This window comes from Herpailurus yagouaroundi, unplaced genomic scaffold (assembly GCF_014898765.1).
Source record: "Herpailurus yagouaroundi ecotype Mexico unplaced genomic scaffold, PumYag 161, whole genome shotgun sequence".
Taxonomy (NCBI): Eukaryota; Metazoa; Chordata; class Mammalia; order Carnivora; family Felidae; genus Herpailurus; species Herpailurus yagouaroundi.
The window spans coordinates 1,281,100-1,297,230 of NW_024412402.1; the positions used below are offsets into that span (position 1 = coordinate 1,281,100).

Consider the following 16,131-nt stretch of genomic DNA (forward strand, 5'->3'; position numbering starts at 1 on the left):
AATAGATTTTATGGTTCTTTGTGGGGAGTAACAGCTCCTTTGTTACCCATCTGGTCAGATGACAGTGGGAGTATTCTGTCTACCAGATTTTGGACAGTCACCATTTGAAGAGAGATATAGTAGACTGGAGTGTGTTTAGGGAAAGGTGACCAGAATAATGAGAAGTCTGGGTAACATGTCATTTGTACACCAGTTAAAGGAACTGGTAACATTTTTCTCTAAATGATGTAGTGAGAACTTGGTCCTCATGTAAATGACAGAGCATGTTAATTACATTTGCCGCAGGGGAGAGACACAGTTAAAGTTCTATTGAGATTTTCATTGAGTTGATCAGAGAAAAATCAGACTATTGAAGAATTTTATAGGAAACACAGGTAAGCTGAGCATGAAGCGGGTACTTACAAAGTAGAGTTTGCCAAGGATATTGTCCCAAGAGGCGTTAGTACTGAGTGGGCAGTTGGCCCAGTTTCCGCCTCAGTAGCTGAATAGTTTTGTGGGAGGTGGTGGGGCAAATGGAGTGTGTATGTAGATTATATTCTCTTTTTTTGAATTACAGGTGCTTATGAATCAAATAAATGGAAAAGTATCTTATACAACTTATATGATCTGCTGATTAATGAGATAAGTCATATAGGAAGCAGAGGGAAATACTCTTCAGGATCCCGTAATGTTGCTGTCAAGGAAAACTTGATTGACCTGATGGCAGATATTTGTCACCAGGTACAGTTGGTTGAAATTTTCCATTAATTTCCTTTTATTTGGTGGGTTTTTTTTTTTTTTTTAGAGATAGAGAGAGGATCTTAAGCAGGCTCCAGCGTGGAGCCTGATGCGGGTCTCCATCTCACGACTTGTGAGGTCTTGACCTGAGCCAAAATCTAGTTGGATGCTTAACCAATTGAACCACCCAGGTGCCCTTTACTGGACTTTTCAAATGTGCGTTCTGATAGGAAACCTTGTCAAATTATTTTGTATATGCAGCTTTTCTGTTCAAAATACTGTAAATATTTGGAATTAATCTTCTGACTTAAAAAATAACTATTTTGCACATATGAACTTAGCGAAAACTAGTGATGAACTCTTCATTCCTAAAAGGTTGTCTTAGAAAATCAGATTATGGGGGCGCCTGGGTGGCATAGTCAGTTAAGCGTCCGACTTCAGCCAGGTCACGATCTCGCGGTCCGTGGGTTCGACCCCCGTGTCAGGCTCTGGGCTGATGGCTCAGAGCCTGGAGCCTGTTTCCGATTCTGTGTGTCTCCCTCTCTCTCTGCCCCTCCCCCGTTCATGCTCTGTCTCTCTCTGTCCCAAAAATAAATAAACATTGAAAAAAAAAAGAAAATCAGATTATGTTTCTTGTTTAAAATTTTTTTTTTCTACTGAGTTAGAAATCACATAGCATACAAGTACACAATTGAGTGGTTTTCAGTATTTTCACTATATTGTGCAAGCATCACCACTGTGTGATTCCAGAATATTTCCACTACTCCCCAAACAGACTCTGTACCTGTTAGCAGTCAGTCCCAGTGCCCAGCTTTTTTCAGTTTTTAGCAGCTAACCACTAAGCTCCTTTCTGTCTCTAAAGATTTGCTATTTTGGACATTTCATGTAAATGAAATAGAAACACAACTGTAAACTACGTGGAAACAACTTGTAGTCTTTCGTCCATGTTGTGCTAGGAACTAGTGGTTCATTCCTTTTTATTGCCTGATAATGTTTAGCAGTGTGGGTATTTTACATTTTGTTTGCCCGTTCATCAGTTGATGGCAGTTTTTTTTTTTTTAATGTTTTTATTTTATGTTTGAGAGAGAGAGAGAGGGACTGAGTGTGAGTGGGGGAGGGGCAGAGAGAGAGACACAGAATCTGAAGCAGGCTCTAGGCCCTGAGCTGTCAGCACACAGCCCGACGTGGGGCTCGAACCCACAAACTGCGAGATCATGACCTGAGCCAAAGTCGGATGCTTCACCGACTGAACCACCCAAGCGCCCCTATGGCTTAATGTTTCTTAAGTAAAACTTTTTCCCAGAAATTTGATTAACATCCTGGGTAATTTCATTTGTCAGATATTTTCTTAATGCTAAACTTAAAATACTTTTTTTTAATTAAAAAAGCTTTTTAAAATTTAATCCCATTGAAAATACAGATTTTTGCTTGGTAATATGTGCTTCCTGGAGAGCTGTTACAGTCCTGTAAAGTGTTTGTTTATTACTATGTTATCATACTTCTATATTTCCATAATTTATTACTTTTGCTCTATGACTTTCCTGTGTCTAATTTGAGGAGGAACATTTTTTCCGTCATGAACTATTAGAAAACAGGAACAGTGTGAAAAAACACAAAAAGTAAGTTGTCTTTTTGTTATTTTACAGGTTTTTAATGAAGATACCAGATCTTTGGAGATTTCTCAATCTTACGCTATCACACAAAGAGAACTTAATGATTACGGTGCAACTTGCAAAAAGAGGAAAATAGAATTAGGCTGGGACGTAATAAAAGATCATCTTCAGAAGTCACAGAATGATTTTGATCTTGTGCCTTGGTAAAATGTTCTCTTTTTCAGTGTCATCCTGGTCTCATTTAGTTTTTCTTTTAAAAAAAATTTTTTTTTTTTTAACGTTTATTTATTTTTGAGACAGAGAGAGAGACAGAGCATGAACGGGGGAGGGGCAGAGAGAGAGGGAGACACAGAATCGGAAACAGGCTCCAGGCTCTGAGCCATCAGCCCAGAGCCCGACGCGGGGCTCGAACTCACGGACCGCGAGATCGTGACCTGGCTGAAGTCGGCCGCTTAACCGACTGCGCCACCCAGGCGCCCCTCATTTAGTTTTTCTTACGAGACCTCTACTACAACAGCCTGGCCATAACTAGGTCATCTGTCCACTCCTAAACCAGTCATTGGCGGAGGGGAAGGTGGTTGCTGGGACGTGTTGAGGTCCACCACCGTGGCTCATGTGCTGGAGCTGGGGCCACAGCCTTAGCAAAGGAGATGGGGGGACAGCAGCCTGGGAGACAGTCATGTGTGGCTCGTGGAATTTCCTGAGTTGCGCATCTCAACGTAGACATTTTAGCAGGTGCAGCACCTGCTAGTAAAAGTAGCTTGGGAAGAAATTAAAGATGGCATTCAGAAATCACAGAATAATTTGGACCTCTTGCCACAATGAAAGGTTGTCTTTTTAAAATTTTGCTGGGTACAGCATACACAGTTACTTAAATGATTAAATTGTTGACCTCTGTGATAACATAAAATATTAGGTTTGGTAGGAGTCTTTAGAATTCATCCAGTCCAGCCTGTTCGTTTTATCAAACTGAGGAAGGTTCCGCAGCTTGAACAAGGACACTTAGAAATTTGTAGGTGACAGTCAAGCTTCTGTGATCCCTGCCTCCGTTTTCCCCATGTTGATGTAATAGTTAAATATAATTGCGTTGTGGGGGAAAGCGTCTTGATTTAGCTACCTAGTGTTTGAGCTCATGTTTATTTTATATAGTGGAGGATCCCTATTTCAGATTCTTCAATTTGTTCATTTCCTGCAGGGTTATTTATTGAATACTTGCTTTGTGCCAAGCATTATAGATGCAAGGATGAATAAGATAAAGTTCTTCTTCTTGAGCAGTATGCATTCTAAGAATTCACAGCAAATATTTTTTGACTTAACCAACATCTAGGAAGAATAGTTGTTTGGCTTTTTTGTTCTTGTTTTAGAGGAATATTCTTCGTGGCCAGAGAGTAAGGATGGGTGTGATAATTCAGAAGTAGAAAATTGGGTTATTTAGGGGCATCTAGGTGGCTCAGTCAGTTAAGCATCTCACTCTTGATTTCGGCTCAGGTCATGATCTTACGATTCGTGAGATTGAGCCCCACATCAGGCTCTGCACTGACAGTATGGAGCCTGCTTGGGATTCTCTCTCTCTCTTTCTCTCTGCCCCTCCCCTGCTTGCTCTCTTGCTCAAAATAAATAAATTTTATTAAAAAAAAAATTGGAGCATCTGGGTGGCTCCATCAGTTGGGCTTTCAACTTTGGCTCAGGTCATGATCTCATGGTCCGTGGGGTTCGAGCCTCACTTCGGGCTTTGCTCTGACAGCATGGAGCCTACTTTGGATTCTCTGACACCCTCTCTCTCTGCCCCTCTGCCACTTGGGTGCCCTCTCTCTCTCTCTCTCTCTCTTTCAAAAATAAACATTAAAAAATTAACAAAAAAATAAATAAAATTGATAATTTACTTTTTATTTATTTTTAAGTAGGCTTCAATGTGGGGCTCATACTCCCAGCCCTGAGATCAAGAGTTGCATGCTCTACCTACGGAGCCAGTCAGGTGCACTTACCTTTAGTTACTCCTCAGAATTTTTGTGTAAGGGAAATACGACAGCTCCCCTACCTGGCCAAAAAGTTGTCATTCTTCCTGCCACTTTAGGAAGTAGGGCTTAATAAATACTAAGAGCCTTTTATTTGGAGAGTAGTATGGAAAGTAATGATGGTGATTCTTTAGGATATTGTAAAGGTGCTATGTGTGTAGATTTGTTTTCTGTTAGCTTGTTAATAGACTTGAATCATTTTCAAATTAATTACACTTTTTTCTTTTAGGTTACAGATTGCAACCCAATTAATATCAAAATATCCTTCAAGTTTACCTAACTATGAGTTGTCACCATTACTGATGATACTGTACCAGCTTCTGCCTCAGCAGCGACATGGGGAGCGCACGCCGTATGTGTTACGGTGCCTTGTGGAGCTTGCATCGTGTCAAGGCAAGAAATCAGACCTGGAAAGCTCACAGAAATCAGATTTATTGAAACTCTGGACTAAAATTTGGTGTATTACTTTTCGCGGTATAAGTTCTGAACGAATACAAGCTGAAAACTTTGGCTTACTTGGAGCTATAATTCAAGGTGGTTTAATTGAGGTTGATAGAGAATTCTGGAAGTTATTTACTGGGTCAGCCTGCAGACCTTCATGGTAGGTTGACTTATGTATTGTATTAGATTTTTATATATACATATACTTTTTTTTTTCCCTCTGGTTTTTGTAGTTTTTCACTTCAGTTAAAAATATGTTAAATTCTGGAGGTGTCTGGGTGGCTCAGTCGGTTGGGCATCTGACTTCGGCTCAGGTCATGATCTCCCTGTTCCCGAGTTCGAGCCTGGTTTCAGGCTCTGTGCTGACAGTTCGGAGCCTGGAGCCTGCTTCAGACTCTGTGTCTCCCCGCTCTCTACTCCTCTCCCACTCATGCTGTGTCTGTGTCTCTCAAAAATAAACGTTTAAAAAAAAAAAACCAAAGAGATTCAAATTGTTCTTGAGGGAAAGAATGTGGACAGGAGATGGTAACTTAAAATTGGTGCATTGCTGCTTTTCCTGCAAGAATATATAGGTAGCATTTATAGTCTCCTCTTGCAATGCTTTTCTCCCATTCTTGACTCTCCTATTCTGTCACTCAAGGGTGGGGAACGCTTTGTCATTCTTTCATCACATGTAATCTAATTTTGGTTATTCTCATGATAGCACTTACTGCAGAAAGAAAACTATTAGGGCTGGGCCTGGGGCGGTGGTGGGGGGAAAGCTTATTTTTAACAACAGCGCCCTCTGTTTTGTTGTAGTCCTGCAGTGTGCTGCTTGACTTTGGCCCTGACCACCTGCGTTGTTCCAGAAACAGTAAAGACAGGAGTGGAGCAGAACACATGTGAAGTAAATAGAAGTTTTTCGTTAAAGGAATTGATAATGAAATGGCTCTTATTCTATCAGTTAGAGGATGACTTTGAAGACAGTACCGAGCCGCCCCCAGTTCTTCACAGGTGATTTGAATTCCTTAGCATTCAGCTGCTTTTTGTATGGGGAGGTACCGGAGGCTTGTGCTTGTTTGATAATCGATGGCTTGTCGCACAGTGGTAATGTGGGGTTTCTTAGACCTTACCCCAAATATTAAACAGTCCCTCTGTTTTTCCAGTGTTCTGTGTCTTTGTGCTTGGATGTCTTCATGTCCTTTTACTTTGTTTTTATCTCTGCTGAGACAGTGAGAACACAGGGGGATGTGCCTGTATAATACGAATTATAATTCTTTGAGCACTTCCGTGTTCCTTTGTGATTTTCTGTGAGTAGGTTCATCTGCATGTACGTCTGATGCAGACGTATCCCGGAATCAGAATGGGAGTATCTTGTGCGTGACAGGTATTAAATTAATGAGGGGGAGGAAACTGGAGACAGTCAGAATGGGGCTTAAGCCCCAGAATTGGAGCAGCTTGACCCTGTAACCTTTCCACAGCTGGTGGTCGGGACTGAAGGAGTAGAGGATGGGATTTTGTGGGTCCTAGTGCTTCTGTTTTAATTTCACAATCTGTTTCAGATACAGTTTTTAAAAATTAGATGAGTCTGCTGCCAGGAAGTGTTGAAAATTATAGTAACATCAAATAAACGTATGCTTCTTAATTCTTGTTTTAGATGTTAAAAAATTCAGTAACGATGAAAGAAAGTGATGTCAAGATTTACAACCAAACATGGATATTTAAGTATAAACAATGCGTTCAATGGGTTTGGTCTTCTAAGTGAAGATTTTTTTAAATTTTCCTTTGTAGTAATTTTCCTCATCTTGCGCTGGAGAAAATTCTTGTGAGTCTCACCATGAAAAACTCTAAAGCTGCAATGAGTTTGTTCCAAAGAGTGCCAGAGTGGTATGTTATCCAATAGAGTTCTGTATTCGTTTAAGCTATGGCTGTTAATTACAAAGATAATAATTTTAGCAGGGTAGTAGCTACGTCTTAAAAGTTACGAACTAAGTTGATCAATTAAAGAAAATTCCATCTCTGAGCCAGGGAAAAAGCTGCTTTTAATTCAGTGATAGTGATCTGCGTTCTATAATTTTAGATCCTGTCGACTGGTTTTTAACGCCGTGTAGTAGAGCGTGGCAACACTTGCCAATGGAAGAAATAGAATAGTTATCATGGGTGGTTAAGACATGAGTTTTTTATTTTTTTATTTATTTATTTTTTCAACGTTTATTTATTTTTGGGACAGAGAGAGACAGAGCATGAACGGGCGATGGGCAGAGAGAGAGGGAGACACAGAATTGGAAACAGGCTCCAGGCTCTGAGCCGTCAGCCCAGAGCCCGACGTGGGGCTCAAACTCACGGACCGTGAGATCGTGACCTGGCTGAAGTCGGACGCTTAACCGACTGCGCCACCCAGGCGCCCCAAGACATGAGTTTTTTAAAGATGTGACCCATTTTTGTATGCCATGTAAAATCTGTTCGTTTTAAAATTAATGTAATGGAGGATAGGTCAAAGTAAAAATAAGTCTAAAAACCTCATTTTAGTTGATTGACTCAAGAGGCCCCTGTTTATCACTGTGGCGGAAAATGACTCACTAGTATTAAGACTCCTGATCTCCCTTGAGAGGGCATAGCATGAAAAACTCCCTTCATTTTGGAGAAATCAAAGGGGAAAAAAGGAAAGTGTTTTCAGATAATGTTTATCTTAGTGTTTGTACCTGGTGCTATTAATGTTTTCTTTTTAATAAAGTTTTCTGACTTTGCCTTTGAAATTATAACCTCTGTGTCTTTCATCCATGTGTTAGTGGAATTTGCTATTGCAAAATGAAACCTGGTACATGAGCGTAGCCATTCCAAAGCCGAGAAGCCTTTAAAAAGACTAATCCGTTAATTGTGTAAGCAGTCTGTAAAGTAGATGCTAAGTTAAAGTTTTCATTTGTGATATATTGCTGCTGCGTGGAGGTGAAGCAGTTGGTCACTTGATTGTACATTTAAGGTCTTACTCTCTTGAAGTGAACAACACCACAAAGATGCAGAGGAGTCTTCGTTCTCAGAAATTGAAGAACTGTTTCTTCAGACGACTTTCGACAAGATGGATTTCTTAACCATTGTGAAGGAATGTCCCGTAGAAAAGCTCCAGTCCAGTGGAGGCATTTCTGTCCACCAGAACCTCAAAGAATCACTGGATCGCTATCTTCTGGGGTTATCAGAACAGCTTCTAAATAACTATTCCTTTGAGGTGAGATTTTCAGAAGAACTAAAGCCTACATCTGACTCAACTTTGGTGGACTGTTAGGAAGGAGAAGCAGGGAGAAGGGGCCCTGAGGATGGTGACATGCTTGATTAAAAAAAGCATAGTGACAGTACGTGCGTACAAATAGGGAAGACTTACCACAAGAGCAGAAAGACCCAAGAAGAATAATTTGTGTTATTTTTATACCAGGAATTCCAGTAGATGTTAAAGAAGTAGAATTCTTTGTGTGGGTTCGTGGGGAACAATAATGGTTTGGAGCATAGGGATTATATGATGAGAAAGAACCTCTCAACTGAGAGGAGGGAGAGGTTACAATAACAGACAGGAACATCATTTAAACTGATCTAAAAGATCTTGGTGACACTTGAAGAGGGAGAAGTGTTAATAAAATGTAATAAATGATCTAGCAATCACCCATAGTTTAGAGGTCACTAGTAATTTCTCATAAATCGTTTTCTTCACTGTCTTAAGATCACACATTCTCGGGGCGCCTGGGTGGCGCAGTCGGTTAAGCGTCTGACTTCAGCCAGGTCACGATCTTGCGGTCCGTGAGTTCGAGCCCCGCGTCGGGCTCTGGGCTGACGGCCCGGAGCCTGGAGCCTGTTTCCGATTCTGTGTCTCCCTCTCTCTCTGCCCCTCCCCCGTTCATGCTCTGTCTCTGTCTGTCCCCAAAATAGATAAACGTTGAAAAAAAAAAAAAGATCACACATTCTCATGGGGCGCCTGGGTGGCTCAGTTGGTTAAGTGTTCGTCTCTTGATTTTGGCTCAGGTCATGATCTCGTGGTGAGATTGAGCCCCGCGTTGGGTGTTGGGCTCCACGCTAGCAATGGAGCCTGCTTGAGATTCTCTCTCTCTCTCTCTCTCTCTCTTTCTCTCTTTCTCTCTCTCTGTCTCTCTCTCTCTTTCTCTCTCAAAGAAAAAAGATCACAAATTTTCTTTGTGTGTACCATTCTCTTGCCGAAACTCCCATTATTTTTGATGTGAAATAAATATCTTTCTACCTATTTTTGTGTGTTCAAAATCATCCACATGTCAAAATCCTGCTAAAGCCTTTTTTAGATAATCTCAGCCATAATAATTCATCTTTTGATTTTCACAGTACTTAGTATTTGTCAAAAAAATTTTTTTTAATGTTTTATTTTTGAGAGAGAGAGCGTGAGTGGGGGAAGAGAGAGAGGGAGACAGAATCCGAAGCAGGCTGCAGGCTCTGAGCTGTCAGCATAGAGCTTGATGTGGGGGCTTGAACTCAAGGACCAAGATATGATGACCTGAGCCAAAGTTGGATGCTCAACCGACTGAGCCACCCAGGCGCCCTAGTAATTCTTTTTAAAGTAACTCTTAGCTGGGGCACCTGGGTGGCTCAGTCATTTGGGTGTCCGACTTTGGCTCAGGTCATGATCTCGCGGTCTGTGAGTTCGAGCCCCGCGTCGGGCTCTGGGCTGATGGCTCGGAGCCTGGAGCCTGCTTCCGATTCTGTGTCTCCCTCTCTCTGGCCCTCCCCCGCTCACGCTTTGTCTCACTCTCTCTCTCAGAAATAAACATTTAAAAAAAAATAAATAAAGTAACTCTTAGTATATTCCTTGTCCCATGGATATTTGTGTGTATGTTTTATATGCAGATGTTTCAAGCCATGCTGTAAATCTCCTTAAAGGACATCTGTATTTTTGTTAATCTTTGGATCTTCCACAATGCCTTGTTATATTGTAAATGGTGAAATATTTGTTGAATAAAATAAAATCTGTAAGTTACTCAGAGGAGTGAATTCAATAGCCAGGGATAATGACCCACAGAGCCAGAGAAGAGATAGTGTGTCTGTTTCATATGTCTTATCCTTAGTTACTGACATTCTGCTAGATCACGCTTGTAACCATTTTCATGACAAACTAATACAGTCTTCTGTGTTTTCCCCTAAAATGCCATTTCCTACAATATAGGAACCGAGCAATCTGGAAATGTTATTTTTCTGTGTAGCCATTGCAGATTTGTAAATAATTGTGTAAATTTGGCTGAGTGATATCTACTTGCAAAATTTGTGCTAGTTTCTAGAGTCTAAAAAGCTGAGTAAATCGGGGTTCTTATCTTCCTGAAGCTCAAAATGTCATTTTAATATCTCTTTATATGAATCTGATTTCTGCTCCTATTCAAAGAGTTATAGACTTTTATTTGTGTATCATTTTTTTTCTTTCCACCGTACCTCAAATATTAAGGGCCTTTGTGTACAGTACATTGTGCTACTTTAAGAGGAGATAGATGCCTAACTTGGCCATTAGGAGATAGTTTTGTTTTTCCCAAGATTTCTACTTATCACAACTCCGCAGGGATCTCTTAGATGTTTTTAGAGATAATCAGAATTATGCCACTATTAAATCAGTTAAGTAGTTTCTTAATGTGTACCTAAGATTTGTTCCTACAAAAGATAACTGGTACTCAAAATTATTTGTGAAACGTGTATATTTTTTCTTTCTTGGTTCACTTGAAGTCTACAGATGCAGAAACGCTTATCCGATGTTCAAGTCTTGTGGTGGGTGTTCTTGGCTGCTATTGTTACATGGGTGTAATAGCTGAAGAGGAAGCATATAAATCAGAGTTGTTCCAGAAAGCCAAGGTATGAGAATTCATTCTGTTCACATTCTGGATAAATATGAGTGCAATGTATTCCTGGGGAAATTGGTATATTTGCTTGAGAAAACATAAAAACTTCTACATAGGGTAACCTTTTCTCTTTGGTTTATGCTGTCTGAGAGAAATGGAACTATCCATCCTTCCTTAAAACTTGATTTTAACCCAACTATACGTAGAGTAATTGAAATAGTATCACATTAACACTTAATCTTGGTAAAGAAAAATACTGACTTGTATGGGCACTTTTAAACGTTTTTTCTGTGATCAGTTATCCTAAAGAATCCTTGACTGAGTGTTAAGCAGGTTTGCTGGACACATGAAACTTACTTTCATCTCTGAGTCCTGTTCTGTCAGCGTGTGGTTTGTAAGGAGAACAGAGTATACGTTAAGTCATTAAAAACACTGTTAATTGTTACTATGACTTTCAGTTACTCTGGATAGCCAAGTATAACTTAAGAACACTGATTTTATTTCTTAAGTAGACTTTGAAGAGCAATCCCTAAACTGTCATTTTAACTAGAGTTTGGATTTTTTCTTCTTTTATCAATAGTCTCTCATGCAGTGTGCCGGAGAAAGTATCACTGTGTTTAAAAATAAGCCCCATGAAGAATCTAGGATTATCTCACTGAGAAATTTGATGCATCTCTGTACACGTTGCTTGTCTAACTGTACCAGGGTAAGGTGTTCTTACTTCACTGTGTGGTCACTCAGCGTGGTGGATAACTGGGTGCTGGTGGTACTGTTTTTTGGTCCATTTGTAATTTACAATTAAATGGAATGTAAATAAAGGTAGCATCCACAGGAATAAAGCAACAGGTAATCTGAGTTTCTCAGGAACGAATTTCATCATTTCAGGAAGGTTTCTGGGATTACCACTTTTATAGACAACTACAGAGGCAACTCTTTCATGGCCAGGGTATTTTCTTTCATTTAGTAAAAATTTGTTGACTGTGGCCATGTGAGGTGCATACCACTGTACCGGGGCTAGTGAGCACCATGAAGATAGAGAACTCCAGCACATGCCTTGTTCTCTTTTGCCCAGATAGTCTTGTAGAACCCTGGGCAGAAAGAGTGTTGCTCTGTGTCATCTTTGTTTTGATTTGGAACAGGCCTAAGTTGTACCTGAGCCAGGCCAGGGTGTCAGTCACAGTTGGAAAGCAAGTTTTTTGAAAGCTAATAATAACTACATGGCTACATAACAATATTACCAGCACATATTTTTGATTTTATAATGTGTTTTTCTTTTTTTTTTTTTAACTAAAAAAACGTGATGTGTTTTTCTGTGTTTTTCTGTAAATGGGGAAGGAGAGAAATGGAAGTATGAATTCAAACTTACAGTTATCACTTGTGTTTAGGGTCAGTAGTCGGTATTTTACTTTAATGTTTATACACAATATACTTAAATGTGCTGTAGTTATTACTCTAAGAAAAGAGGTTAGTGTTGTTGATGCAGTTCATATCTTGGCCCTGATAGTAAACTGATCATCCATGCTTCTCATGATAGAGAATTTCCAGCGTCAAAGAAAATCGGTATTTCATTTAAGATAGAGAAGATATTGTCTGCCAAGAATAAGTTTTTATTTTTTTGTTTGCTTGTGTTTTTGTCTTCATTACAGCCCAGTCCAAGTAAGATTGCATCTGGATTTTTCCTGAGATTGTTGACATCAAAGCTAATGAATGACATTGCAGATATTTGTAGAAGTTTAGTAAGTATGCGTGTTTTACCACCCTGTTTCATTGATTCTTTGATTCTTTTTTCGTTGATACCTCTCTTCGGTAGGTATTCATCTCACGATATATGCCACCTTATGTATTTTTAAATGTGGAAATTGAAGTTATTTGGTTTTGGAGGGGAATATATTCTTTGCTTCTTAATATCAGTACATACTGGTTGGCTTTTAGTTTTTCAGTAATTAGTAATAGACTGAATGATTGTAAAGTAATCATCCAGGCTTACACTTATTTCTATGTAACACTATACCAGAATTCAAAGTAATTGTTTATCTTTAAAAATAAAAACAAAAACTGTGTCAGACGAACAACACCTTCTCATCATGGCATTGACTTTTCTTCCATCCATACGAATGGGCTTTTGCTACATATATTCTTTAGTCTAGAACAGTGCCTGGCATGTACACTACTTACTCAAATGTATGTTGAATGAATAATATTCTGTAATTTGGTCATTTTTTTATGTTGCTACATGCTGCTGTTTTTTATTTATTTATTTTAATGTATATTTATTTTTGAGAGACAGAGACAGAGCACGAGCAGGGGAGGGGCAGAGAGAGAGAGAGGGAGACACAGAATCTGGAACAGGCTCCAGGCTCCAAGCTGTCAGCACAGAGCCGGACGCAGGGCTTGAACTCACGAACTGCAAGATCATGACCTGAGCCGAAATCAGATACCCAATTGACTGAGCCACCCAGGCGCTCCTACTTGTTTTTTTAAAGTAGCATTGTATCTCATTATATGGGAATGGTATATATGTATTTTTAGTCCATCTGACCTTACCATTAGATGTCGTTTCTATTTTGTTGTTGTCACAGAGAGTTTTGTGGTAAAGATTCTTGTATTTTTGTCTACTAGTATGTGTGTATATCATGAATGTAGAATAAATTCTAGCAGTGGAATTGTTTGTTTAAAAGGAATGCGAATTTTACTTTTTGATGGATATTGTCAATTTCCTCAAAAACAGTCCTACCAATTTATACTTTTCCCCATATGCTCATGACATTTGGGTGTTACAAAGCTTATTGTAAGAAATTATTTTTAAGGTTTGCGTATTATTGTTGTATATACATACTACAGTGTATCCATTTTTTATTGTTAGACATTTAATAGAAATAATACTGCAGCATTCATACATGTGAATGTTGAATTGTTTGATTAGGTGAATTTTAACTAAAACATGCTTCTGGAAGAAGCCAATTTAAACATCTTTGTTTTTCTTCTCTGAAGGCATCCTTCAGCAGAAAGCCGTTTGACTATGGAGAAGTGGAAGCAGTGGAAGATGATCCTGACGAAAGTCTGATGGAGGCGGAGGATCAGTCATCCATGAGTCTATTCAGTGATTACCCTGCCGGCAGTGTTAGTGATGCTAATGTATCTGGAGAGGGTCAAAGTACTATTGGTAAATACGCATTTACTGCTTGGGATTTCTTTTTCCCTTTGTATTGATTTGGCATTACGAAAGGCCTCAGAGATACCAATTTTTTGCCCATTTTATTTTCCCTTCTATAGTCTGCTGGGATTGGTTCCCTTCTGTGTACCTTAGATTTCTTTGATTTTGAATTGAATTTATTAGTTACCTGTGTTATTCTTCAAGTAAGGAATTTAAAATAGATTATTTGGAAAACAAAGCAGGAGAGTGAAAACACCCCTGGGGCCATCGCTTTTTGGAATCAGCATCAACCGTTCACATGTTTTTTTGTGCCTTCATTTCCTTTTAACAACTGTGAGCATTTTTTTTCATTAAACTTTATTGGTAATTATACTTAAAAAAAATTTTTTTTAATGTTTATTTTTGAGAGAGAGCAAGAGAGAGAGAGAGAGAGAGATTTAGAGCAGGGGAGGGACAGAGAGAGAGGGAGACACAGAATCTGAAGCACGATCCAGGCTCTGAACTGTTAGCAGAGAGCCCAATGCAGGGCTCAAACCCACGAACTGTGAGATATGACCTGAGCAGAAATCGGATGCTTAACTGACTGAGCCACCCAAGTGTCCCGATCATTGTACTTTTTAATGGCTTCATAATATCCAAATTAACATATGTACCATAACTCACGTGACCATTTTTTTTTTTTGTCAGAAGTGTGGGTTCCTCTCTGTTTCGCTGTACTTGGCAGTGCTTCCGTGAATGTTTGTATAGATTATTTATTGATGACAGAATCCTAGAGTAACTTTTCATGAAGAATTTTGAAGCTTTTAGTGTTTAATCACTTTCACCATAATTTTGCTTTCCGTAGACTTTCATCCCTCTCTTTTTTTTTTGTAGACTGGAAAATGTTTGAGTTAATGTTCAATATATGTGTGTTGTGTCCCTCTCTTAGTTTTAATAAGGGCTTTTTATTCAGGTGCCATGAATCCTTTAGCTGAAGAACATCTTTCAAAGCAAGATCTGCTTTTCCTCGACATGCTCAAGTTCTTGTGTATGTGTGTAACTACCGCTCAGACTAGTACCGTGTCATTCAGAGCAGCTGACATTCGGAGGAGGCTGTTAATGTTAATTGATTCCAGCATGCTGGACCCTGCTAAATCCCTCCACCTGCACATGGTGAGTTCAGGGAAAGTGACACACCTTCAGTTCTGTCTGATGTTGCTGGATAAATAGAGTATATGGTACTTGTGATGGTTTGAAACTACTTCCTTGAGGAACAAATCTGATGCCAGTTATAAAAATGCTAGTTACCAAAAAATGCTGGTTATAAAAATATAAAAATCTGATGCCAGTTATAAAATAGACTTTTCCTTTTCATGTGCTGTGAAAAAATTTTAAGTGGATAGTGAAACATTAAAACTCGGTTGGACTTTGGATACATTTATTATTCTTAGTTATAATTAATTATTATAAATTACTTTAAAGTAGGCCAAGAAACACAGACTCCTGAGTAAAAATAATACATACCTTGTAGTTGAATTCTGAGTCTTGCCTTGACCTTATTTGCATGTTGTAGATATTTTTAGATGTAATTTCAAGATGACAGTAAAGTAATGATACTACAAGAATTCCCATATTTCCTTCACACGCTTCCACAGGTAACATTTTACCACATCTGCCTGTTTAGTAATTCTCTATCCTTGCCTCGAATTGTCATGCGTTTTCAGTCTCTTTCAATCTGGAACAGTTCTGTAGTCTTTCCTTAGGACGTTAGTATTTTTGAATAGTATAGGCATTTGTCCTTCTCTTTTTTTCACTTGCATACACCACACAGTGCTCATCACAACAGTTGCCCTCCCAATACCCATCAGCCGTCTAGCCCATCCCCCTGCCCACCTCCCTTCCAGGAACCCTCAGTTTGGTTTTGGTTAAGAGTCTGTTTTATGGTTTGCCCCTCTCCCCGCCCCCCCATGTGTCTCTTCAAATCAGTATGTTTTTTAATGTTTCTTTATTTTGAGAGAGAGAGAGAAAGGGAGAGAATATGAATGGGGCAGGGGCAGAGAGAGAGAGAGAGAGAGAGAGAGAGAGAGAGAGAGAGAGATTCCCAAGCAGGCTCCACGCTCTTAGTGTGGAACCCAGTGTAGGGTTCCACTCCACGAACCGTGAGATATGACCTGAACCGAAATCAAGAGTCAGACGCTCAACCGAGTCACCCAGGCGCCCCTCGAATCAGTATTTTTACATCCTTCAGGTAAATACCTAATAATGCAACCGTTAGGTCATAGGGTAGTTAGTTGTGTTCTTAACTTTTTGAGGAACCTCCATACTGTTTTCCAGAGTGGCTCCACCAGTTTGCATTCCCACCAACAGTGTAAGAGGGTTCTGCTTTCTCCTTATGCTAGCCA

General features: G+C 39.5%; 1 protein-coding gene across 12 annotated transcripts in view; it reads left to right on the forward strand.

Moving 5' to 3' along the window:
- Window positions 1–16,131, forward strand: part of ATM (ATM serine/threonine kinase) — a 133,157-nt gene that overhangs the window by 25,230 nt on the left and 91,796 nt on the right. For 11 of the 12 annotated variants that reach the window (XR_005792845.1, XM_040482896.1, XM_040482894.1 and 8 more), the window contains exons 11-21: window positions 557–720; window positions 2,364–2,533; window positions 4,575–4,946; window positions 5,585–5,779; window positions 6,557–6,652; window positions 7,763–7,988; window positions 10,484–10,609; window positions 11,177–11,302; window positions 12,243–12,332; window positions 13,588–13,759; window positions 14,703–14,902. Coding sequence is in view for 11 of the 12 variants with exons in the window: in XM_040482896.1 (XP_040338830.1) it covers window positions 557–720; window positions 2,364–2,533; window positions 4,575–4,946; window positions 5,585–5,779; window positions 6,557–6,652; window positions 7,763–7,988; window positions 10,484–10,609; window positions 11,177–11,302; window positions 12,243–12,332; window positions 13,588–13,759; window positions 14,703–14,902 (1,937 nt within the window). In the remaining variant the exon portion in view is untranslated. Of the gene's footprint in view, window positions 1–556; window positions 721–2,363; window positions 2,534–4,574; window positions 4,947–5,584; window positions 5,780–6,556; window positions 6,653–7,745; window positions 7,989–10,483; window positions 10,610–11,176; window positions 11,303–12,242; window positions 12,333–13,587; window positions 13,760–14,702; window positions 14,903–16,131 lie in introns of those variants that run through there. The other variant, XM_040482897.1, reaches the window with a different exon arrangement.